The 23,424-nt window shown below is 39.5% G+C and overlaps 3 protein-coding genes across 7 annotated transcripts; all 3 read right to left on the reverse strand.

Moving 5' to 3' along the window:
• Positions 1-376: 376 nt before the first annotated feature.
• ap1ar (adaptor related protein complex 1 associated regulatory protein) lies at positions 377-5,904 on the reverse strand. Of its 2 annotated transcripts, XM_088430811.1 has the most exons (10): positions 5,719-5,904; positions 4,865-4,913; positions 4,754-4,780; positions 4,556-4,581; positions 4,374-4,470; positions 4,110-4,208; positions 3,687-3,748; positions 2,775-2,845; positions 2,525-2,647; positions 377-2,009 (listed from the first exon to the last, which is right to left on the reverse strand). In XM_088430811.1, exons 1-10 carry the CDS (start codon positions 5,787-5,789, stop codon positions 1,738-1,740), a joined length of 897 nt encoding a protein of 298 aa, XP_088286937.1. In that variant the 5' UTR covers positions 5,790-5,904; the 3' UTR covers positions 377-1,737. The 2 variants fall into 2 exon arrangements, with proteins under 2 accessions (XP_088286937.1, XP_088286938.1); XM_088430812.1 differs by lacking the exon at positions 4,110-4,208.
• A 706-nt stretch (positions 5,905-6,610) lies between these two features.
• LOC148413502 (NACHT, LRR and PYD domains-containing protein 1b allele 2-like) lies at positions 6,611-14,264 on the reverse strand. 3 transcript variants are annotated; one of them, XM_088430787.1, is made up of 10 exons: positions 13,988-14,264; positions 11,361-11,604; positions 10,506-10,545; positions 10,269-10,363; positions 9,403-9,620; positions 9,053-9,324; positions 8,826-8,954; positions 8,563-8,692; positions 8,407-8,445; positions 6,611-8,034 (listed from the first exon to the last, which is right to left on the reverse strand). In XM_088430787.1, exons 1-10 carry the CDS (start codon positions 14,184-14,186, stop codon positions 7,757-7,759), a joined length of 1,644 nt encoding a protein of 547 aa, XP_088286913.1. In that variant the 5' UTR covers positions 14,187-14,264; the 3' UTR covers positions 6,611-7,756. The 3 variants fall into 3 exon arrangements, with proteins under 3 accessions (XP_088286913.1, XP_088286912.1, XP_088286914.1); XM_088430786.1 differs by having other exon boundaries at positions 13,982-14,264; XM_088430788.1 differs by lacking the exon at positions 13,988-14,264 and adding an exon at positions 13,072-13,376.
• Positions 14,265-14,585: 321 nt separating this feature from the next.
• LOC148413503 (uncharacterized) lies at positions 14,586-22,950 on the reverse strand. Of its 2 annotated transcripts, XM_088430780.1 has the most exons (14): positions 22,683-22,950; positions 22,258-22,311; positions 22,086-22,142; positions 21,802-21,876; positions 21,275-21,550; positions 20,648-20,891; positions 20,296-20,353; positions 19,955-20,073; positions 17,231-17,448; positions 16,896-17,158; positions 16,669-16,797; positions 16,099-16,228; positions 15,956-15,994; positions 14,586-15,801 (listed from the first exon to the last, which is right to left on the reverse strand). In XM_088430780.1, the coding sequence occupies exons 1-14, from the start codon at positions 22,900-22,902 to the stop codon at positions 15,515-15,517; spliced, it is 2,169 nt and encodes a 722-aa protein (XP_088286906.1). In that variant the 5' UTR covers positions 22,903-22,950; the 3' UTR covers positions 14,586-15,514. The 2 variants fall into 2 exon arrangements, with proteins under 2 accessions (XP_088286906.1, XP_088286907.1); XM_088430781.1 differs by lacking the exon at positions 15,956-15,994.
• Positions 22,951-23,424: the final 474 nt, after the last annotated feature.

The following is a 23,424-nucleotide window of genomic DNA, read 5'->3' on the forward strand; positions in this document are numbered from 1 at the left end:
TGCTGTTAATTGCATTTTAATTAATCGGACCAGTGACCGCTCTTCCTCACGCATGCCGGCCGGGAAAGCGCTCGTCTCTGGTACACAAGTTTTGCAAATTTAGATTCTGAAATGGTTCACAATTTCGTATGCACACGTTGCAGTAGCCACATTGGGACAGTAGGGGGTACGAGATACGCGCATCTAAACGCGCAAATAAATTAATAACAATAGAACGGCGTTTTTATTATTTTAAGTGAATGTGTTATTCTAATCCTCCCGAAACATTCGAATTGTGGTCCAGCTTGACAGTTATTTGCATATAAAAAAAAGGCAACCGTCGTTTGGTGTTTTATTTTGTAGGTGTGCATCCCATCTGAACAAAAGGAAGAAACCGTTTAACAATAAAACAAAGCTATGCAAGATGCAGCTTTAATTAAGCGAGCTCATGCATTCTCAGACAGTTCCACATGACATTCCTCAGTGTTTGTCATATTAGGCCCAGTTTGTAAATAGGCTACAGTTATTGTGACTTCAAAACATTTCTAGACGTTAGTTTTCCTTAAAAAGGGCACACATACATAAAACACGATGAACTGGTAAATCTGCGGTGTATCAGCGACATTCTCCAGTAATAGAAGCTTCAAACACTCTGGCAATCAACATTCAAAATTCACACTGTGAAGTGGAAAGAGAAATAATACAGTATATTGTATGTTCAATAAATTACTGGAAATTTGCAGGATGAATGATAGATGCATAATTTAGAGTGCAGCAGTTAATTAGCAACACATTGGTTTGAGCCATGGTCTTTGGTCCTGTCCAGCCTGAAATATTGCTTTTCGGGGACTGAAGTGCATAAGAGGCACTTTATGTGGAGACCAATACCAACAAAACGAAAATCAACATGTGTTTATCTCATAATCAAGCTGTCAGGAATAAGAGCTCATTTGTGTCCTTTCTATTCTATTAAATCTGTGAAACTAAGCAAGAACAAACTAAATTCAAATGTCAGAAAGGTGAACATATACATGTTGCATGTACAGTATGCAGATTGTCAAAAAACAGTTGCTATTATGTTGGACTGGATTTATCAACAACTTTTTCCTGTCATGCAATTAGTTACAAGATGGGGGAGGAGACCTGAAAAAAACACGTGATTTTACGACTAGACAACATGACTACGTTTCTGTGCACGGCATTGAGACATTTAGAAGCAAATAGCGATATGATTTGCAAATTATGATTTATTTTTTAACTGCAGAGTGCATTATCCGTTTATTTTGTTCTGAGCATCTTGTTGGTTTATTGCACATTCTTGGCCCTACTAAACAGCTATTACCGTATAATTTGTTTCCAAGATTTATATTCTAATTTTTCACAGGGTTTGATCCCATTTAAAGTTGAGAACCTTAATCATACCGTGAGGGGGAGGAAAAAAAGGGGGTGAAAGTCATACATTGCAGCTCAGTTTTCTTAGAACAGTTTGGCAACTCTGATTGTGTGGGCAGTGTGAACTGGTAGTAAGATCTTCCCCCAAATGGTAAATGATTGCAATTTTTCAGCTCCGATACAAAAGATGCTCAGCAATGAAGGCACTGAAAAAGGAACGTTCGCTTGAAAACTAAAGCATCAGTTTCATCATATTTCACAATATGACGAGTAAGGAATGGCATTTATTTCATGAGATGGGGGTGGGGGGCTGGTGAGTTTGTGTTTATGTTTGGAGGTGGAAAAAGTCCCATTTTGTGCTGGACACTATCTGTCCTGGCCTTCCAACCTGAGGCTGTAGTCTGAGGCGTCCTCTGAGGGAGTGTCAAGCACCGGGTTGACAAAACCCTCAAACTCCGGGTCGGCGTTGTCCTCCATGTGGGTACTCACAAAATCATTCTCCCACTCCAACGCGTTTGAGTCCTCAGACGTCGAGGTCGGCCCGCTGTGAGCTTGCTTGCCGCCGGGTCTCAAGGCCGCACGTAGGATGTCCTCTTCTGTCCGAGATCTCTCCCAGGCTGGAAGCGCTCGATTGATTCCTGAGAGGAAAAGAGGAATACGGAATGTATTGGTTCCTTGCCGAAATGAAAGAGCTACAATGCTGAATGCCTCTTCTTCCAGCTTCCAAACTGAACTTCTTGTATTAAAGAGATACTAAATATATCATACTAAGCCATTTTCAGCATCAAAAAATTATTTAGCAAACAATGCATTCTATACTTCAACAATTTTTCATCTAGTTAATACCTTTGACAATAAAATTTTCCACTTGCTGTTGACCGAAAATGACATTACACGCCCTCAAGGCTCATTTAATGACCAATTAGAGCTCAGCTTGTGATCATCGCATGACCAAACCTAGAAAAACATGTGAACCGTGACCATGGTCATATCCCCATTCTACATAGGTTATGTGTGGTAAAAAATTACGTCCATATGAATGCTTGATAAGTATTTTGCACGAAAGCGAAGAACCTTGGATCATGGTTTAAATCATCATCTGGAAACAAGTAAGCTGAGCTCCCCAAAGTAAACAATAGAATTGTACTCGCACCCTCCTCATCCTCCCACTCTAGATCCAGTGAAGTGGCGTCATCATTGGTGGAGCGTGTCTTGGTGGTGAAATCCCAGCTGCACTCTGTGTTAGGCGTCACCACGTTTGTGTCGGAGGGAAGTCCTACAAGCACGTAGCATATTGATTTTTTTCGTTATTTCAAGTTAATTCAATCATAGTTCCTTATTAGTGCGGATGTTATGTACTTTCAATTAGATTAGATAAGACTGAGTAGCGTGGTTTCACTCACGATTGCTTCTGAAAGCCTCCGACTGGGCTCTGACATTCTGGAGGGAGGCGTCGAAACCATCCCCGGCTTGTCTGTAACAGGTCAGGATGACAATCAGAAAACAATCCCTCACAGCTTTGGAATGAAAATACAAAAACTGGAATACGCACATGGAAGCGACATGTACATTCGGGATTGGACGTAAATGGGCACTCAACCACATTCTTGACCATTATGAAAATTTAAAAACGCAAAAAAAAAACTGATGAATTATTATTGAAGATATTTAAAAGAATGGGAGAATGTAACAACGTTCTGAACTCCTGTTTTCATGACTGTTGTACTGAGCAGAACAAGTTTGTGCCCTAGCTGACATCATAATTTGTAGTGCTGTCAATTGCCATCAAAGAGGACGTCAACCCACATATTTTCTTTACAATAATATGTTCTATGTGCCCCCACTTCTCTAAACATGAGATTTGGATTGTTGCATTCGTGGAATATGAATCATTAGGGAAAATCCGCTCGTTTTTAACCATCTCTTGTGCAACTTACCGTTGACTGAAAATGTCATCACAGTTGCTCAGCCAACAGCCAATCACAGTTCGTTTGTTGTCTGACATTTGGTCATGCGGCGTTCGCAAGCTGAGTCGTGACTGGTAAGTACCTGAGCCCTGAGAAGCTATGATGTCATTTTCAGTCGAGAAGAAGAGACAAAATGGCTGCCCCCTGAATTAAGAACAAGTGGATTTTGCTATTTAATTCATATTGCACAAGCATAATATTTAGAGGATTTTACACTATTGGGGCTGCATACAACTTTTTTTTTTCATGTACTTCCCCTTTAAGATAAAAAAAGATGTCCAAGAAAGGTTTACGGCAAAAAAAAAAAAAGTTGACTAAGCAACAAAATCATGAGGGGACATGACTCACTTTCTCGGCTGAGGATCGCTGCCGCACCCATCTGCTTTTCCCCTCGTCCTCTGGGCCAAGAGCTGAAGTATAAGAACCCACACGAGTGGTTAAAAGTGTCAGATAATTTCAAATATATGTGACAGTTATCATTCTTTCACTTTAGGCACCGTTGCAAGACAACGTAAGCAAACGACGTGTAAACAGAAGAGCAGTGGAATGAGGCATTAACGGCATTTCAGTAAGTGATCTCTCCTTTAAATTATGGGACATTTTTACATCACAAAATCAGAAGTCTTCAAACGAATGAAGACTGGCACGATACAATCCTGACAAATATTCATGGAGACGAACAGCAGCCCCAGAGGGGTCTGGCGTGCCGGTCGGTACAGCAAAGCGGTACAGTCAAGTGGCGGAAGGGAGGAGCGCTCAATGTCGCCTCACCTCCTTGACTTTTCGTTCACGTGCCAACCTGGCGGCCTCCCGCTGGGCAGCATTTCTAGCCTCCTCTTCTAGCCTCAACCTCTCCTCTTGTGCCTCTAACTGAGTGACGTCACAAAATCAAGCAAAAACACAAAAAAAAACAGAAAATTAACAAACTGAAAAGAAAACAAATGCAGCAAATGATACGATAAAAGTAAGTTGCAAACGTGAAACAATAATAAAGTGGGCCGACAGGAAATTAAGAAAATATGAAAAGAATATTACCTCAGCTTGTAGCTTTTGGTCTATCAAGACCTGCTTATTGGAAATGTCGGCATACCGATGCTCCCGAAGGTTCTTTAGCTCATCTTCACTGATGGGCCTGAGATAACAACAGCAACAAAAAAAAAGATGCTTAAATTTTGTAATTTTACATTGAAAATTAATCATTTGAAAAAATAATCTACCTTGGGCAAGGCTGAGGGCTTTCCTCCTGTCAAAAAAAACAAACAAACAAAGAAAACATAAATTCATCAAGAATTCATGATTGCACGCTTTTATTCAAAAATTAAAAAAAAAAAAATCAACATGTCACTAGACCTTTGGATTTGAATGCCATTGAACATTTACAATGAGCTCCACCAAAATCAGATGATCTTTCTTACCTCGTCGCTTTCTACAAGGTTTTCAAACTGTAAAATTACCACAAGTAATTAGATTAACAACATACAAAAAAAAAAAAACACAGTCAAATAATAAGACAGTCAAATATGTACCTCTATTGTATAATGTTCTCCAGTAGTGGTGCTGCGAAAGTATTTGGACCTGTAAAAACACAAAGTTACTCGTTGTTTATAATTTTCTTTGCTTCATTTTTACAAATTCCACAAAATCTTATTTGAATGATATATAACAATGATTCCTCTATGACACTGTCCTAAAACATTGTATTTGAATAACATTTTCAACTTGAGTAAATGATTCCTTGTGTGTTTCTGCATAGTTTGTATGGATTCGGTCTTGTATTTATAATTGTGTGTGTGTGTGTGTGTGTGTGGGGGGGGGGGGGGGGGGGGGGGGTCTGAAGGAGTTTCCAAACTTTTGACCAGTACTGTCGTTTGACATCAAAATATGTTGTATGCATGAAATGCTCATTATTTTACTAAGTCACATAGTGCCCCCTTTTCTCGGGGAAAGACGAGACTCCAGGATTCCTGGTATCGCGGTGACGTAACATTCTGCTCATGACGTCAGGCAAGCTCGTATTCATCAAAACGCGAACAGCCACACAGGTAGAATAACACTAAACCCGGTGGACTCCTTCAATAATCGCATTTATACTGTACGAGACTCCGAAATGTGCGAGTGACTAACTTAGTGAATGTAATGTCAAGAATAATGGTCACAAGGGTGGGGTCTTGTGCAACTGAAGGTGCAGACCCCGATGACATAGGGAAGGGAAACATTTGTACAATGTTTGAGTCTTAAACACACGGGTCTCAAAAGGTACGCAAAAACGTCACGAGCCGCCTCGTTTATTGGAGGCGAACGTTCGCATGAAGCGACTTCCCCATTTCAATGAGGCTGTCTCGCTAGTTAGCTCACCGGGCCAAGCTCATGGGTCACTCACCCGCCTCCTCTTTGGATCCTGTTCGCCTCTCTTCTGAAGAGTCCTACGCACAGTGCCCAACAGTTACCCATGGCATTTTCAAATGTTACTCAGATGTACTTGGCACCAAAGCAGAACATTGCATCTCCAGCACCACACAGTTGTGGTTTTCATCAGCGACCTGAGGATGGCAGCTGTGGCACTTCCTCATCCTCCTTCCTTTATCGGTGACACGCCTCCTATTCTCATTACCGCCATCTATCGTTCCGTTTAGCGATGTTGTTGACAGATTATATGTGCGCATGCGCGAGTCACTAACGTAGAAAAAAGGCTGCGAAACTAAAGCGCAGTCATTGAACTTGTGCGATTGTAAAAACATGCAAAACAGTTCACCTTACCTAGAGCTTGCAGGCATTGTTTAAATTAATTAAATGTATCAAGCGACGAAACGACAGGAACACTTGATACCGTGTTGAACGTTAGTCTTGGAAAAAAAACACAAAAACTATTGCAAAGTTCGCCCATATAGAATAGGTAAATGCGATGATAAGACTCCATTAATTCTTCACCTTCGACCTTTTTGACATCTAAAGTGACGTTAAAGCTGCATATAAAACAATGAAAATGTGATAATAATCCTGCTACTCACGAAAAAACCCAAACCTAAATGATCTGTAAATTACTATTAGTCACCTAAAACTAGCAAACCAAATAATTGCATCTGTTTTGCAATTAGTTTGATTTAATTCAGTTAGTTTCATTGAATATAAAATATGTTTGGAAAAATTGCCGTCTACTAAAACATTTACTGTACCAGTCAAAAGTTTTAACAATACATAACAAATTCAAGCACTCATACAACAACAATAATTTACACTTAGAAAACATTTTGTTAATAAGGCAACACACCACGTCATGAACCAGGATACTTTATTAGAAAAGTACAAAAGTATACTGTAGTGTATATATATAATATGATATATATCATATAAACTAATATGTTCAGTACTATAAGGCATAAACGGATTCAGGTCGTTGTTATTTGAATGATATACAGCAATGATTCCTCTATGACACTGTCCTATATTAGCGGGAGTGCATAGTTTTCTTGTTGTTAAAAAGGTCATTTCCACTCAAGGAAACGACATACCCTTGTGCAGTATTTTGTCCAATCCTTTGATATTTAAATCAAAGGCATTTTACGCCAACGAGAAATTATTGAAAGAGTACTCGAGGGGACTAAAATTTCACCCAGATGGTGACATCATGTCAACGTTTGAAATGGCATGACCATTTTCACATCCAAGAAAATGCCATCCCTTGGCTAAAATATTGTGAATGGGATGTGGAAGAATTTGTCCCAAAAATAGACACAGTACTGCGCAAGGGTTAAGTTTATCAGCTCCTCAAATGCCTTACTGTATTTTCCAGTATTTTATATTTTACATTTACATTTTACATTATATTTACATTTTGTGTCGACCGGTCAACATTCATGCAAAGGTGCATCACATATGTTTCTGTAGCAAAAATAATGATCTTTTTTGTAGAATCTCCCCTTTCCCCCAATTAGCTGTCCTTCGAATCCCCCCTTTTCTCCAATTAGCTATCCTTCGAATCAGAATAAAATATAAAACAATCACAGTCATGAGGCATGGGGATAGCCCGTCATAGGAAAAAAAAACGATGGCTCAGTTGTTGTAATGTAAAATTCCAACCAAGGAGGGCAGCAGACGCTACACAACCCAGGTCATGATACGTTTTCATATAAAAACTATGTGGGGTAAAAAACAAATAAACAAAAAACGAATTCAGCAAAATTGTGGTGGTTCGGATTCTAATAGGACAGCGGATGGAAGATAAACAGATAAAAAGATTAAGTAAAACTACCTCAAAGAAGCAAAAGGACCCGCAAAAGGAGTTTGTGCAACAATGAAAAGCTTTTCAGCATTCACTAGCACTGTGAGGCAGATGTGATAAGCCCTGAGGTGTAATCACGATACGAAAATTTCATCTCTAGTTTCTTGGGGTTCAGAGAAGCTTGAGGGACCTTAACTTCTTACAGAAGCGTAGGAACGGAGGGCAGCTTCAGATGCTTGTGAAGAGTCGGGTCTCTGCGCTCCAAGTGATAGATCGTAGCCTTTGAAGCGTCGGGTCCTTTGCCACTTACTGTTTCGATCAGTGCACGTGCTTGGTTCCTCGATGTCCTGTTTATTCCTCGGATAGCACCTCTCTCACCCTTATTCAGGACTGGACCAAGGTTATCCAACAATTGCTCAATCATTTCCTCACTGACCCCGTCCACAAAGGCAGGCAGCACGCTGAGAAGAACATCATCTGGAATAATGAATCAGTGTAACTATACATGTTCCCTCAATACGCTTTGTATGTAGTTAAACTATGGAGCTTTAGTCAATTGCCTTCAAAATTACAGTACAAACCAATTATCTGTGCACATTTCCAATGTATTTAAATTTATTTCTGTGAACAGAAATTCTGAGCAAACTCACCAAAGAACATGGTTTCATGCAGAATTATGAATATTTTCTTTTTAGTGAGCATTTTACCTCTTGGACGTGACTTCAACACTAATTCTTATCAAAATCATTATCTTAGTTTGAAGGCTAAACAAATGAGTAGGGTTTCGCAAATACACTTGGCCCCCCAAAAAAATTCATGCAAAATTAAATAGAAGAAAATGATTCTCACCGTATCCCCTCGCTTCGGGCACAGAAATTGAGTAGTCAACTTGAAAAAGAAAAAAAAACAGATTGTAAACGGCATAATTATGTTTGACAATGGAGATGAACAAACGTGCACTATTTCTTAAATCAAAAAAAGAAGAAAAAAAAAGTCAGCACTCACATTGTCGAATTTCACAGCTCCACACTGCTCCAGCTGTATTTTCAAGTTGGAGAGTGAAATGATCATTTGGTTGTTTAATGAAAACCTCAAAGTAATTAGGGTCCCAACTGTCATACCTGAATCGATATTTCTATGGAAAAAAATAAATAAAATAATAATTCCATTTTAAATAACAACCACCCTTGAGGTTGAGTGAAAAAATATTAACATATTATAAATATTATTAATGCAGTTCATATATGATGAAGGTAGTTAAAACTTACTTTTGGCATTATTACTGCATCGTTACCATTAGTATTGAGCTTTAATTGGTCATCAAGTTGCAAGGTCCCCTCAGGACGAGGCTTCTCAATACATTCAAAGCCTTTGTTTTTGGCTTTCTTATTCAGAGCCTGCGATTAAAAAAAAAAAAAACACACACAATCGAAAAGTAAACGAGCGAAACTTTGATCGCAGCAGTCGTGCTTGTGCCATCAAAATAGATACTGACCGCTTCAAGACCAGGGTGGTTCGGGATCACATAAACATGCAGCGTCAGGAATGTTTTCTTGGTCCGATATATTAACACTTTGCACTTCAAAGACACTTGAAAACCAACTTGGTGCCAAAGCCACTTCAATCTGAGGACTATTCCTTTCCGAGAGAAAAGTGGGTGTGGTAGCCTGACATGGGACGGCGTGACCTCGGACACGTTTTCCACAAGCACTCCATTAATATCTGAATGAAACACTGCAAACTTGTCCAAAATTGTAGGATCAACAGCTGCACAAGGGAAAATGCACCAGTATTAATTTGCAGTCGATCTAGCACTGTCTTGTAAATGCAATGATTCTCACTTACTTGTGCAGATCCAGTGAGGTAGATAGACGTCATCAAACTGCCCATAAATAACAGTGATATCCAGTAGGGGGCCTGCAGGCAAGTACTGCAAGACCTTCTCTGTGTCTTTGTGCTCGGACCACTTGCCAAAGCGGTACTTAAATCTCAAAGGCGTATTCTTACAAGTCCAGCGCAGGCCCGAGATACTGCACTCAAATTTACCTGGCATACAGAGGAAGCTGGTGGGATTCAAGGTTATTATGGTTAAACAGAAATCAACAAAAAACTCAAACTAAAGGAATAAATAAATGATGACACCCAAAAATTTAAATGACTGTCTAACAAACAAGACTGGTGATAAATAATAACAATAATTACAACAAAATATTTAGTCAGTGTTATGCAAAACCTTTCATAGCTGATTTTGATTCAACCTATTTTGCTATTATCGTGCAGCCTTAAGGAACAGAGAAGGTTAAACAGTCGTTTGGGTACTGTACTTAACTATTCATCCATCGAGCATTCCATCACCCATCTATCATCATCTATCCGCCCGTCCATTCAGAACCTTTCTCCATCCATCATCTGTCTGTCCATCAATAGTACATATAGATGCTGAATGTCTTTACTATTAGAAACACAAAGGCAAGGACTGACCACTTTACCATAATACATTTGGCCAGTAGTATCATTATAAAATGTGCCCTTTTTTATCTCATCCTATGATATGTACTTTTTGGGAAAATCATCTATTCCTTTCCTTGTCTACATTTCTCTTCCTGTCATTCTGGAAAAACGTGACCATGTTGTTTTACGTACAGATATAACAAACTCTAATGAAATAACAATTTGTTTCCCCCGGTTAGAGAACTTAGAATATGTCTCACCTGTACCAAGTATCATCATAATCACAGCTGATTTCTGGCTCTTGTTTAGTCCATTCATTCTCTGCAACTGTTGCCATTTTTGTGAGCCCCTTTGCCTGGTTAAAGAAATGAAACATGAAAATAAATGTTACATGCGATTTAGCATTTACAATTTTGATAAAATGACATGCAAAAAAAAAAAATCCTTTTCACTTCATTTTGGGAGGTCAAACAACATTTTGTAAAAGATGTACTTACTGTGACCATTTCCATGTGTTTACTCGAATGATCGACTTCCCTGAAAGTGGTTGAAAAAATAACGTTACAAAAAAAGCACACAGAAAATTCTATTTTGCGTGTCCCCCGTGTAAATTGTGTTTAAGCGTTACTGCCTTTCCCAAAACAACTTATTCTGCTCGTACCAATGTTTCGATCGAGTGTTTGAACCTTTCTGCTATATATTCATTAGTAGTCAGTGATAAATCATCATAAGCTTGATTTGTACACCTTACAGATCATTGCAAATCTGCGCTAGGTGTTGGCTTTCTCTCAGGAGCAGAAACTATCTGTTTAGCTAGGTATTACTGTGGACCAATAGGACAAACAGCAAACTATTTTATGAAAATATGATAAATAGACGAGAGGACATACCGTTGCTCTAGCTCATGACAAGTACATTTACTCAAACTGCATGTGTTTGTATTTTGTATGTAGATTATTTAAAATGTGATAGGTTGAGATAAAAATGTCCTCCAATTCTGGAATGACCATAGTATTCTAACAACTACACCAAATTGTGCCACTATTATGACAACCATATTATGCAGCTAATTACGATTATGGACTGTAAGCAAATGCAAAATCTAAGGAGGGCGCGTCATTCTTTTTTTTCCGCTAAGCACTTCATAATGGCAAACGTGGGTGTTTGACATTTTTGCCGGTCCATCATTTATAGTTTGTCATTGTTATGGACCCCCTTCTGTCGCTGTTCAGCCATTTTTTTTCATGCGTGTTCTCCATCTTCAAGTCAAACCCAACTCTTTTAAAAGTTAAAAGGGTTGGCCCTGAGTCACATCCAAAAGTTTAGCCACTGAATAGCACAGAAAGACTTACATTTCAGTGGCTACGTTCCCCGGTCCTTGTGGCATCCATTCCTGAATGATGCTGAAGAAGATCGATTTTTGATCCAGAGATTTCAGATTTTCGATGACTCCTAACAGTTTATCGTAAGGGTTCTGGATGGCGTTGATGACGGCACTTGTAGCAACTCCCCTTATATTGAGTGCATCAATTACAGCGTCAACATTTTGAACCATGCGTACCAGCATGAATCTGGATCGCTGAACAAGGCTGTAGTCTGTTGAAAGGAGAATAGGTTTACAGTACAGTACAGGTTTTTGCATTCAAAATAGCCATAGTAGTTAGATTTGGCTTTATTTCTTCAGACCTGTACTTTTTTTTCTGTGATACAATGTAATGAGATGTGATATTTTTGTACTCTCTGTCACATTCTGGATCAGTTGTCCTTACATTAATTTTAGGAGGGTTAGCTACCACTTGGTTTATTATCATTCCCTATTCTCTTTATGTGGATATGGGCACAGCGTGACTCATAATTCCAAATCTTGGCTTTGTAACCTTTTACTGTAACTTAAGATTTCAATCAATTTTCTTGCTTGTTCTTGACTCTGGCAAAAATCCTGCAGTCTACTTCTCTTTGTCTAACATAAACTACTGTGGTGAATTCTTGATTCACTAGTTTTGATGATCATGCCTAAGTGCAGCCAATGAACTAAAAGTCAGAAGACATTTTAAAACGATGTAGCTCGAACATTTACATTGTGCTTGGATGAAAACGACCTAAATCTTGATTTAATTAAAAGGTTAAAAAGAGTTATAACCTTGTCCCTTACTCCTCTATGATATTAAATAAAACAACCACATCTAAACACTTACATGTAAATATGCCATATTTTTCGGACTGTAAGATGCAACTTTTTTTCTCATGATTTGAGCCCTGTGGCTAATCCAGTGCAGCTGATATGCTGTTTTTTGCCCGCCACCCAGGAGGCAGTCCACCAGTAAAACGTGTGTATCCATCGGACAATTTTCTGAACAACTATGAAATAGAGCTGAAACGATGCGAATGGATGGTTTGCTAAATTCAAAAGGAGTTTTTGAAATAATATTAAAAAGATTAAAATGATGTATAAAATGAATAATATCGTGTAGGAAATTTTGTGATGTGTAATTAAAGTGAAGCCTCGTAGCAAACGTGATAACAATCACAGTATACATGTACAATTGAAGTTCCCATTTATTACAAAAGAAATCTAGGGGAAACTCATATTTCCAAAGCTGTGCATTTCAACGATGCTGTCTGTGCCTCCGCGTGTGCGTTTGCTCTCAGCACGCCTATGTGATCGGCTTCTGGTGCGACCAAAAGAGAGTTGGTTGGGGCGGCAGTAGTTTACACCTTCTACACTGCAGTTATGCCATCGACCAATGACGGCAGGAGTTGTAATCTACTCCCGCCCCAATTTCCGTGGTTGCGCCGGGAGCCGATTGCAATACCGTAATGCAACCTCGAGGGCAGTGAAAAATAAGAAAAGTAGGGAAATGGTTAAAAAAAACACTGTTCAGGCAAGCTAGTGGGCTGAAACCTAAATATGCAACAACCAGTGGTCAGGGAGGGGATTACTAATTTTAGACTCGGAGTTGCGCAGTCAAAAGTGAAAGTACACTTTGCAATCCTGCTTTTTACAACGACTGTTTGTTAGGAGTTATTCTACAGAAAACAAAGGATGACAGAAATGGTAGTTACCGCGACTTGAGGTTGAGGCGCTTGCCTTGAATACTTGAATACTGTTCAACAAATCCCTCAGCTCCTGATCTTTTTCCAAGGCGTCAGCTATTCTAAACAGTTGGTCAACCATCTTCCGATGGTCAGCGTCTAACAAACCTGAACTTGAACCAGGGATTTGAGTTTCTTCACTTTCTTCTTTTGAGGCCATTGTAATTAATTGTTACTAAGGTCAAATGGAGTCCGGGTCTCTTCCAGAACTTCGAGAGAAAGTTCTATGTCATTTTGCGGCAGCGGCGGGACTCGCTGCAACTTCTGTTGGCGCTTCCGCCTATGCGACTACTTTGCGTCACTTCCGGTCGTTGCCTCAACAATGCCTTTTTCGAGATACGTACTTACTTGTATTTCCTCGTTTCCTCGAGAGATGTCGCAACTAATGATTTGACAAGCATTCCAGATGACGTCCGACAGATTGCAAAGAATGTGCAAAGTAGTCATCGAGGAAAACCGTTACTGGAATAAAAAACTTTGTTCACTACATGTGTTCATTCATAGTTATGATGGCGAAATGGAGTGTAATCTGCAGTAACTTTATAAAGTTTAATCTAAAATTTAAGTAAATTAATGTACTGGTGCCGGATCCCGATTAACCGCGAAAAACGAGGGATCACCATATTGCAACCTTGAGGGCGGTGAAGAGTAGGAAAAGTAAGGAAGTTGATACGCAAACGAATAAAAAAAGGTTTGGGCAAGCTAGTGGACTGAAACCTAGATATGCAACAAAGGGTAGTCAGGAAGGGATTATTACTTTTTTGACTCGGAGTTACGCAGTCGAAAGTGAAAGCAAACTTTACAGCAGTCCTGCACGATATCTTGTCACACAACGGCTGTTTGTTAGGAGAAAACAAAGGATGACAAAAATAGTAGTTACCCGTACTTCGTTCGTCTATTGGGTCACCAATTACACTCAACATCTCCGCGAGTCTCTTCAGCATTTCCCGTTCTTGCTGAACCTGCAAAACATTCCGCACCTCCTTCTCCTCTCGACTCATCACATCATAACACAACATCTGCAAGCGATTGCCTAACAACTCTGGCGGACTTTGGGTTTCTTCGGTTTCTTCTTTTGCAGCCATTGTAATTGACCCTCTTCCTGGAACTTAAAGAGAAAGGTCTAGACTCTAGACTCTAGGTCATTTTGCGGCAGCGGCCGCTGCAACTTCTGTTAGCGCATCCGCCTAGGCTGCGACTACTTTGCGTCACTTCCTGCTGCTGCCTCACCGATGCCTCTCGAGATTCGTACTGTACTTGCACTGTATTTCCTCGTTTCCTCCAGAGATGTCGCAACTATTGATTTTTAGAAGCATTCCAGGTTACGCCCGAGAGATTGCAAAGAATGTGCAAAGTAGTAATCAAAGAAAGCCGTCACTGGAAAAAAAAACAAAAAAACTTTAACTACATGTGTTCATTCATAGTTATGATGGCGAAATTGAGCAGCGTAATCTCCGGGAAAGTTGGAATGCAAAGACAACCGCTTGATTATAAAAAAATATATATTTTTGGAGAGCAAGTGCAGAACAGTATGCTATGAACACAAAATAAACATACGTATTGAAAATATGAAATACATCGCAGTACTGGTGTACAACAGAAAATAAGAATAATGCCAAGGAATTCATAATATATTGCAAACATGAAATACATAACTACTGAGGAAGAATAAGAAGAATGCCAGCGAATAGAAAAACATTAATAAATAAATAAAAATCACAATGAAAAAAAAAAAATATACAATCTGTTAGTCCACTTTTGGAAATTGTACATGTTGAATGAAAAAAGGCTGTTTTGTGCCTTTTTGCACTGGTCTTTGTACACAGTTGACGGTATGATCAGTCGTCACATGCTTGCCATTTATATGGAGATAGTTTCTATCGCCCATTATCCAGCTGCCTGGCACAGGTGCACCAAATATGACACCCAAAATGACCCATTTTGCTCGGCAATAGATTGAACGCAGCCCATCTTCGTAACAAATATTCTTATCATAGTTATCTTTTCTAAAATTGCTGACCTTTAAATCGGAATAGAAATATAAAACAGAACAACAGATGTATAAAAATGATGCCTCTATTGTTATAAGACACAATTCCAGCCAAGGGGGCAGTAGAAGCTTAACACCCAATAAAGAACATTTTGTAGGTGGAAAAAAAATCCTCTTTAAATTAAGCCTTGATCAAAACTGTGGATTGGATTGGTCCTAATAACTCCAGATCTAATATAAAGTAAAGAACATGTAACTCATGAAAAAAAAGGACCTTCAAAAGGAACTTATGCAACTGTATAAAGCTTTCCAGCCTTCCTCTGCACCGTGAGGCGGGAGTGCTAACCCCTTGCGCACTACGCTATAATTATGATGTGAAAATTTCATCTTGAGTTTCTGGGAATCCGAGAACTTCCAGGCAGATTAAGACCTAACAGGTTTGGGAAGGAGGGGCAGCTCCAGCAGGTTGTGAAGAGTCCGGTCCCTGTACTCAAGGCAACGGATCATTATCTTTGAGGCTGTGGGTCCTTTCTTCCTTACTGTATCGATCAGTGCACGCGCTGTGTTTCTGAGGGTCTTGTTTTTCTGAAGTATTGCATCTCTCTCACCGTCACTGAGCGTAGGACCCAAAAGGTCATCCAACAATTGATTAATAACCTCTTCACTGACCCGTTCTGCAAATTCAGACCTCACTCTGAGAAGCTCGTCATCTGAAAGTAAAAAAAAAAAAAAAATAGGCGTGGTTGTATTGGGTCACTTCATTCCAAATCCACCCCCCCCCCCCCAATAAATTAATAATTAAATGTATCCTTTTTTTTCCCAATAAACTTAATGGGAACATAAATAAAACAACAATATTCGCACCAAAAGTCCGTATTTCAGGCACAGCATTTGAGTAGTCATCTGAAAAAAAACAAAAATAATCGTCAAACATCGTAATAATATTTGGGTATAGGAGACAAATGAACATGCAGTGATTCTTAAAAAAAAAAAAAGTCAGCTCTCACATTGTCGAATTGTACAGCTCCACACTGCTCCAGTTGCATTTTCAAGTTGGAGAGTAAATTTATCACTTGGATGTTCGATGAATACCTCAAAGTAATTCGGGTCCCTACTTTCATATTTGAACCTACATTTCTGTGAAAAAATACAAAAAACAGCTAGTTATTTAATCTTTATTTATCCAGTGAGAACAAATTCTCATTGGTGATGACAACAAAAATGTAAAGCAAAAGCTCAACCATAAGTAGTGCAGATTTGGGGAAAAAATATGTTCATAAAATTACTTTCACACAAAGTATGCATCTTAAACTGTGGGCGATGGTATGCATTTTGCGCAAACACCAAAGATATGGTCAGGTTTTAGCAAGTACGTGTAAATATGGACCAGAAGACCTGTCTGTGATTGAAAAGAAGGGGAGGACCGGTGACAAAATGGATGGCAGCGCGGTTCTTGGTGTCAGGCATTTGGAGGAACATTTTTGAAGCCGAGTATAGTCGATTGTGTCTAGATCCAATCAAGGGAGTTCTGATATTGACAAGGCAGTTCAGAAATGTTCAAGGTAGTTCAGACTTACATTTGGTGTTATTTCTGCATCAACAAGATCACTTTTTATCTCTAATTGGTCATCCATTTGCAAGGACCCCTCAGGATGAGGCTTCTCGATACTTTCATAGCCTTTCGTCTTCGCTTTATTATTTAGATTCTGTAATGGAGAAACACAAGACGGTCACAAAGTCACGGCGTCATAATCAAAAATTACATATTAAAAGTATGACCGCAGCCGCCAAAATAGATACTGACCGCTTCAAGAGCGGGGTCGTTCGGGATCACGTAAACATGCAGCGTCAGGAATGTTTTCTTGGTCCGATATATTAACACTTTGGCATCCAGGGACACTGGGAATCCAACCCAGTGCCAAATCCACAGGAGTACACCCCTTGGAGAGAAAACCGGATGTGGTAGCTTGACATGGGATGGTGTGACCTCTGTCACCTTTTCCACAGTTACTCCATCACTATCTGAATGCAAAACTGCAAATTTCTCCAAAATTGTTGGATCAACAGCTGCACAAGAGAAACAGTGTTAATCTCCATGCTATCTGTCAAAGTCTTGTAAGCGCAATCGTCCTCGCTTACTTGTGCGGATCCAGTGAGGCAGGTAGACCTCATCAAACTCCCCTTCGGTAACTGTGATGTCCAGTAGGGGGCCTGCGGGCATGTACTGCATGGGATCCACTTTGTCCTTGAGCTCCCACCACTTGCCAAAGCGGCAATCAAATCTCAGAGACAAATCCTTACAAGTCCAGCGCAGACCCGAGACACTGCATTCGTATTTACCTGGTGCACACATGAATCTAGAGGGGAAAAAAGCAAGAGGGTTTTTTTCATCTGTTCGTTTCAAATTAGTCCAAAAACAGACGCGGCATTTCAATAGGTGCAGTGAGTAAACTCCAGCCACAATTCCAAGGCATCAATTTCAATGGTTCAACTGAGAATAGAAGTGTTTTGATTCTATACTGACATCAGTCGAAATAAATGACTAAAGTTGTATCAAATTAGATCAGCTAAATTCCTGCAGATCAGCAGTCCATTCCATAATCCACTCCAGTTCTTCTATCCAAAAAATTTATCATATTTTCTCATATGTACAGTGGGCCCCCGGGTTACGAACTTAATCCGTTCAGCGGCTACGCTCGTATCTCGAATTGCTCGTATAGCGGGCAATCCAAACCCATGTTAATTCGTGAATGCGTGCAACGCGCGCAGAAGCCTTAGGTAAAAACATCGCGCTGTATACATATATTAATATTGAGTGACATAATCTACTGTACGGCTGCATTATATAACAAATACATAGGAATAATGACAGAATTCAACACGGTAAAGCAGATATGCTATTGGTCTTACAGTGTCACAGTAACTTTTTCAGTCAGGGTTTTCTCTACTTCCTTCCATCCCAACCAGCTGTGCCATCAAGCTAGATAAAGGCGTTCGGCCAATAGCATATCGGCACTTCTGTGATTGACGTGTGATGCCGGCCAATAGCATCTCCGTGAGTGAGACCGGGTGACCTTAATCGACCAATAGCATATTGGCGTCTGACTGATACTGACTGATACTTATTGGCACGTTTTTTTTAAACGGTTGGAATGTATTGACATCTTATTGATTAAAACACATTTAAACCTGTGACGATTCTTTGTCCTGCAATCGGCACACTTAATTTCATGTCAGCTGTTTTTCCCGACGTGAATTGAGCTGGGTGGAGGTGGGCGGAGGGTGTGTATGTGTTGTATTAACTAGGCACCACACTTATAGCTTGTTCGAGCATCAGTTCGCTGTTGGTTTCAACTAGTAGTATTGCAACGATGGCGCTGTCCCAAAGCATGTTGGGAGGTTGCCGACTAACATGACACGCAGTTATGTCGAACAACCTTTAGATAATACTGCAATACCACCCGTAATAGGATGCAGAGATTAACGCTCAGGGTGAACACGGCCACGCAGATAGGCTATTGGTCTTACAGTGTTACAGTAACTCTTTCAGTCAGGGTGCAAATCACGGAGATACTAAAACATCATCCTCTTATTTCTTCCTTTACCGCTGCTAGTAATTTTAGAAGCTATGTCTAACAGATAAAGTTTGCAAAGTCTTCAAAACATTCCGTTTTTCACTCATTTTCTCCCTTCCTTCCATCCTGTCCCATCAAGCTAGATAAAGGCGTTCGGCCAATAGCATATCGGCATTTCTGTGATTGACGTGTGACGCCGGCCAATAGCATCTCCGTGAGTGAGACCGGGTGACCTTAATCGACCAATAGCATATTGGCGTCTCCTTGACTGACTGATAATTATTCACACTTTTTTTTTAAACGGTTGGAATGTATTGACAATTAATTTAAAAAAAAACACACATTTAAACCAATGACAATTCTTTGTCCTGCAATCGGCACATTTAATTTCATGTCGGCTGTTTTTCCCTTTAGCTGTACAAACACTACACTTAAATGGTAATTATATTTAGACACCGTGAGTGAGACAGTCAGTGTGACGTTGTAAGACCAATAGCGTTCACGTTATCGTCACAAGTATCTTCTGATTAATTTAGATGACGTAACTGCTGAAAGTATTGACGCAGTTAAGCGAGAACATTTCTACGTACACAATGGCCGGTATGTCGGAACGCTCGTGAGGCGAGAGGTTTGTTCGCAAGCGGAGGACTAAAATCTCACTGATCCACGCTCGTAAGGCGAATTGTTCGTAAATCAGGGTGCTCGTAAGCCGGGGGCCGACTGTACCTACAACGGTGCTGACTTATCGTTCGTTGTTGGAATAGTCTAACATAGGGTCTCACCTAGCATTTCATACCAGTAGATAAACGCATGTATCATTTCGGCTGAATCGGATGGAAATCAGACTGTTGTATTGGTATCATATCAAAAGTGAAAAAGTTGTCTCAATATGCATTCTTCTGGTAGCTAATATTTAGTTGTTAACAGGGCCGGCAGCCATTGGCCAAGGGTTGCTGTTGGGAGACGGATCTTGTTTTGAGAATTGTCAGACTTTCTTTCCCTGTCTATACATTTTTGTTCTCATCATTTAAGTTCCACTTGTTTTATATTCAGAACTTAGTCATGAACTCTAGTAACCCTTGTGTAATGTTCAAATTGTTGTTACTCAGCCAGTGTTTGTGGGTCTGATGGACCCGTTGCATTTTTTGGCTTTTCATACCTTAAGTCAAACACTTTTATGGTAAAATACTGAACAGATGTATCATTTTTCTTTTAATAAAAAATGAAAACGGGTCCCGCAGACCCCAACACCATACAAGGGTTAAAATACCAACTGCTTCACTTTTACCTGTACCAGGTATCACCACCATAACTGTCGTCATCATCATCATCGTCATGGATCTTTTCCGGCTCATATTTAGTCCAATCGTCATTGGCAACTTTTGCAGTTTCAGTGAACCACCTCACCTGATTAAAAGAACGAAACGCGAAATGAAAAGTAACATGATATTTAGAGTAGGCTTCAATTTTCATGGAATAAAAATGTAAACCCCGTAAAAATGGATGATTGGCATCGACAGCCATCGATGGCAGTTGCAATGAGTTAATTTCATTGTTCATTTTGCGATCATGCAAAAAAAAAAAAATCTAAATAAAGGAAGACAAACCTTTATTAGAAGACGTACTTACCGTGACCATTTCAAAGTGTTTACTATTGTCTTCCTCCATCCACGGTGTATCAACATTCCTGAAAATAAAAACTATTTAAATACTCATAGTATACAAAAGCAACGTTTAGGACTTCTGTTTCTGTATTTTTCTCACATAAACAAACAATTGATTCTACCATTGTGCAAAAAAAACTACCAGTAAATTGTGTTTTGTGTTTATCATATCTAAAATTTAACACTTAGAAACAAAATCAGAAACGTTCTCATCTTCAAATCAAATTAATCTTAAAAAATCTTAAAAAAAAAATAAATAAAAAAAAAATCGCCCTTCAAGGCCAAAACTTCAGCTCTTGAAAAGCATCAAAACTTACATTCTCAGCGAAATCGTGCTTAGTATTTCTGGCTCCCGTTCTCGAAGGATAATGGAGAAAAGCCGTTTTTGTTCTAGAGATTTCAGACTATCAATGACTTTTGACATCTTTTCGTGAGGGTCCTGGATGGCTTTGAGATCATCGCTTATAGCAACTCCATTCTTATCGAGATCCTTTATTATCATGTCAACATCTCCAACCATGTCGATCAGTATGTTTTTATATTGATCAACAAAGCAGTGCTCTGTGGAAAAGAGGAGAAAAGGATAACACACATTTGTTTTGAATATGCTAAGCGGCTGTAGAAAACGGACGGACGGATGGACGGATGGATTTGTCTTCAAAGCAGTTGTAGTTCGTTTCGGCTTGATTTCCTCCAGACAAAAATGAAGCATGCCAAAAGAACACAGTGCCTACTGGCAAACATAGAGGAGGCACGGTCATGTTCTGGGGCTGCATTACTGTATCTAAAGACTACATCAAAATCTAGAGACCATCGTGTCAGAAAGCTAACTAGTAAAATAATTGTTGTCAGGTACAGAAGTCTCATTGACAGTTACAGAAATTGTTTCATTGCAGTGATGTTTCAGTGGTAAAAATATATGTATACAAATAGCTAGAACTCACCATACAGTCGAGGCTCTATACGCCTTAAATAAGACGCCATCTTCTTGCTTGCTTCTGGACCTTTCACGTGGACTAAATGAATCAGATCAAAAACCTTACTTCTGATATCTTGCTCGCAAGAGACTATCAAATTTTCTTCGACACAACTCAAGATATGATGCCTTTGAAGCTCATCTATTAGCTTCAATAAAACACTAGATGACATCAAGTCATATCTAAATAGCGGAAGATCTTGAATTGTTTGAAGCTTTCCACGATCATGAGGATCCAACTGAACTGAAAAATGATACAAACAGAAAAAGTCAAAGTCATTACATCATACAGTGCTCTTATTCTCATTCAAGGGCCTCTGGAACTAGCCCAACAGTAGAATTTCTTTCATGGTTCTGAACCAAAAAAAATTATGTCAGCAATAATCCCTCAAAGTACCTCTCAAGTACATTGCATGCAAAATAAAATACTCAATAAAATACATAGCGTTTGGTTCAGCTCCATATAATGATTAGAGCATGCTTACAAAAACTCACCGGGTTCTTCAAAAGCAGTAGAATATGATCGCTTTCCCACAAACAGTTGGGAGAACATGCTCATGAAGCCTGTTGCTTTAGAAAACACAGGTGAATCTCATGTCAGGATATCTTGTATTCTTTGTCTATTGTGGTAACTTAAGAAACAGATATGACGTGAGTAACAGTATTAAACGTTTGAGTAGTGGTTGTAATAATAGTAGTACTAGTAGTACAGTAGTAAGGTCACATTTACAACGGTTTAAATGATCGCTATCATTTTTCACTGACAAAAAAGTACTTACCCAGGCCTGTCAGACCAGAGAAATCGAGCGGGTCAGAGGTCGTAGTGCCGCTTGGTACTGGACAGAAAATGTCATGTCAGCTATTTCAGATCAAGATCTTGGTAGTAGTAGTAAGGTTGCATATACAGTGGTTCAAATATTTGCAATAATTGCTCACTTAAAATGTACTTACGAAGGAATGAGCGACCGCCTGGTCGCCGTCCAGAAGACGTCGTTCCGCTTCCTCCTAGAAATTTGGAGAGCCACAATATTCCATTTATTTCACTGAAACTCGAAATATGATTATGCTGATGTTAACAGGGTAAATCGATCTATGATTCATACGTAACCTATTATTTTGAATGCAGTCATTTGAAAATGAATGCAAACACAATGTCAGGTCAGCTATCTCATACACAACATCCGTTTTTCTCGTCATATACTGCACGTTTGCAATTTAACACGCGTTGACTCGTTAGTGCGCAAAAGTGAAAGCAAAATTGTGTCCTGCACAACCTATCCACAACCAAACTATTACCCTGCACAAACTCTTGTTCCAATTTTGACAGTGCCGTTGGGTGTGAGTCGATTGACAACAAGAGCGTAAAAAGTCGTTACCTGCACGTTGTTTTCCAATCTTGTCCAGCGACGCATTGATAGCCCTGTAAGCTCGATCCTTGCCCAGTGAAGAAGTTAAGGCATTCAGGAGCTCGTCTTTCGTACAGTACGTCGCCGCCTTCAACGCTCCTCGGCGCACCAGATCTTCACACAGCTTCTCCAAGTCCTCGCGCGTCAATGCTGACAGCCTTTCCGTGACATCAACTTCTCTCGAAGCCATCGTTTCTCACAAACTTCGCTTAGTCGTGAGTGTTTCCTCCTTCAACCGTCGACGAAGTTTGTTTTCCGGTAGGGGTGGGCGGGGCCTAGTTTGGACGAATGACATCGTGCTATTGACATTTTGTTAGAAGATGCTGATCTATTGATACACTGTTATAAAGCCTTGATATATATCCTCTCTCAGTAGCAGTCGAATATTATTAAGGTGAATGATTTGCAAAATGATTTAATTGAATGCGTACTGTCCTTAATTAAATCATTTTCACACTGACAAGCAAGAAATAAAACAGACGATATTACATCATTAATCTTCGGGATTTTTCTGAATGAAATCTGAGGGATACCTCAACAAAAGTAGACACAAATGGGACAACACCCTATTTTTTTTTTTTTTTAACGTCTAAAAATGCCTTGTGATGATTTGGGTGCTTGGATGAAATTGATATGAGGTACAAAAAAGGTTGAAAAAGCAGAAACATGGGAGTGCACGAATTTAAACACACAAAAACATTAGAACGTACAT

Source organism: Hippichthys cyanospilos, chromosome 13, assembly GCF_059441005.1.
Source record: "Hippichthys cyanospilos isolate Australia breed blue-spotted pipefish chromosome 13, RoL_Hcya_1.0, whole genome shotgun sequence".
Lineage (NCBI taxonomy): Eukaryota > Metazoa > Chordata > Actinopteri > Syngnathiformes > Syngnathidae > Hippichthys > Hippichthys cyanospilos.

Excerpts from the sequence above, each read along its gene's own strand:
- LOC148413502 (XM_088430786.1), bottom strand. The coding sequence starts at position 14,186 with ATGGCTGCAAAAGAAGAAACCGAAGAAACCCAAAGTCCGCCAGAGTTG. Across the intron at positions 9,325-9,402 it reads ACCTCACTGGATCTGCACAA|CTGTTGATCCTACAATTTTG; the intron begins GTAAGTGAGAAT and ends TCCCTTGTGCAG. Across the intron at positions 8,693-8,825 it reads ATGCAGTAATAATGCCAAAA|AAATATCGATTCAGGTATGA; the intron begins GTAAGTTTTAAC and ends TTTTTTCCATAG.
- LOC148413503 (XM_088430780.1), bottom strand. The coding sequence starts at position 22,902 with ATGGCTTCGAGAGAAGTTGATGTCACGGAAAGGCTGTCAGCATTGACG. Across the intron at positions 22,312-22,682 it reads GATTGGAAAACAACGTGCAG|GAGGAAGCGGAACGACGTCT; the intron begins GTAACGACTTTT and ends CCAAATTTCTAG. Across the intron at positions 20,354-20,647 it reads AGCACGATTTCGCTGAGAAT|GAATGTTGATACACCGTGGA; the intron begins GTAAGTTTTGAT and ends TTTTATTTTCAG.
- ap1ar (XM_088430811.1), bottom strand. The coding sequence starts at position 5,789 with ATGGGTAACTGTTGGGCACTGTGCGTAGGACTCTTCAGAAGAGAGGCG. Across the intron at positions 3,749-4,109 it reads GTGAACGAAAAGTCAAGGAG|CTCTTGGCCCAGAGGACGAG; the intron begins GTGAGGCGACAT and ends CTTATACTTCAG. Across the intron at positions 2,846-3,686 it reads AGCGATCCTCAGCCGAGAAA|ACAAGCCGGGGATGGTTTCG; the intron begins GTGAGTCATGTC and ends GACCTGTTACAG.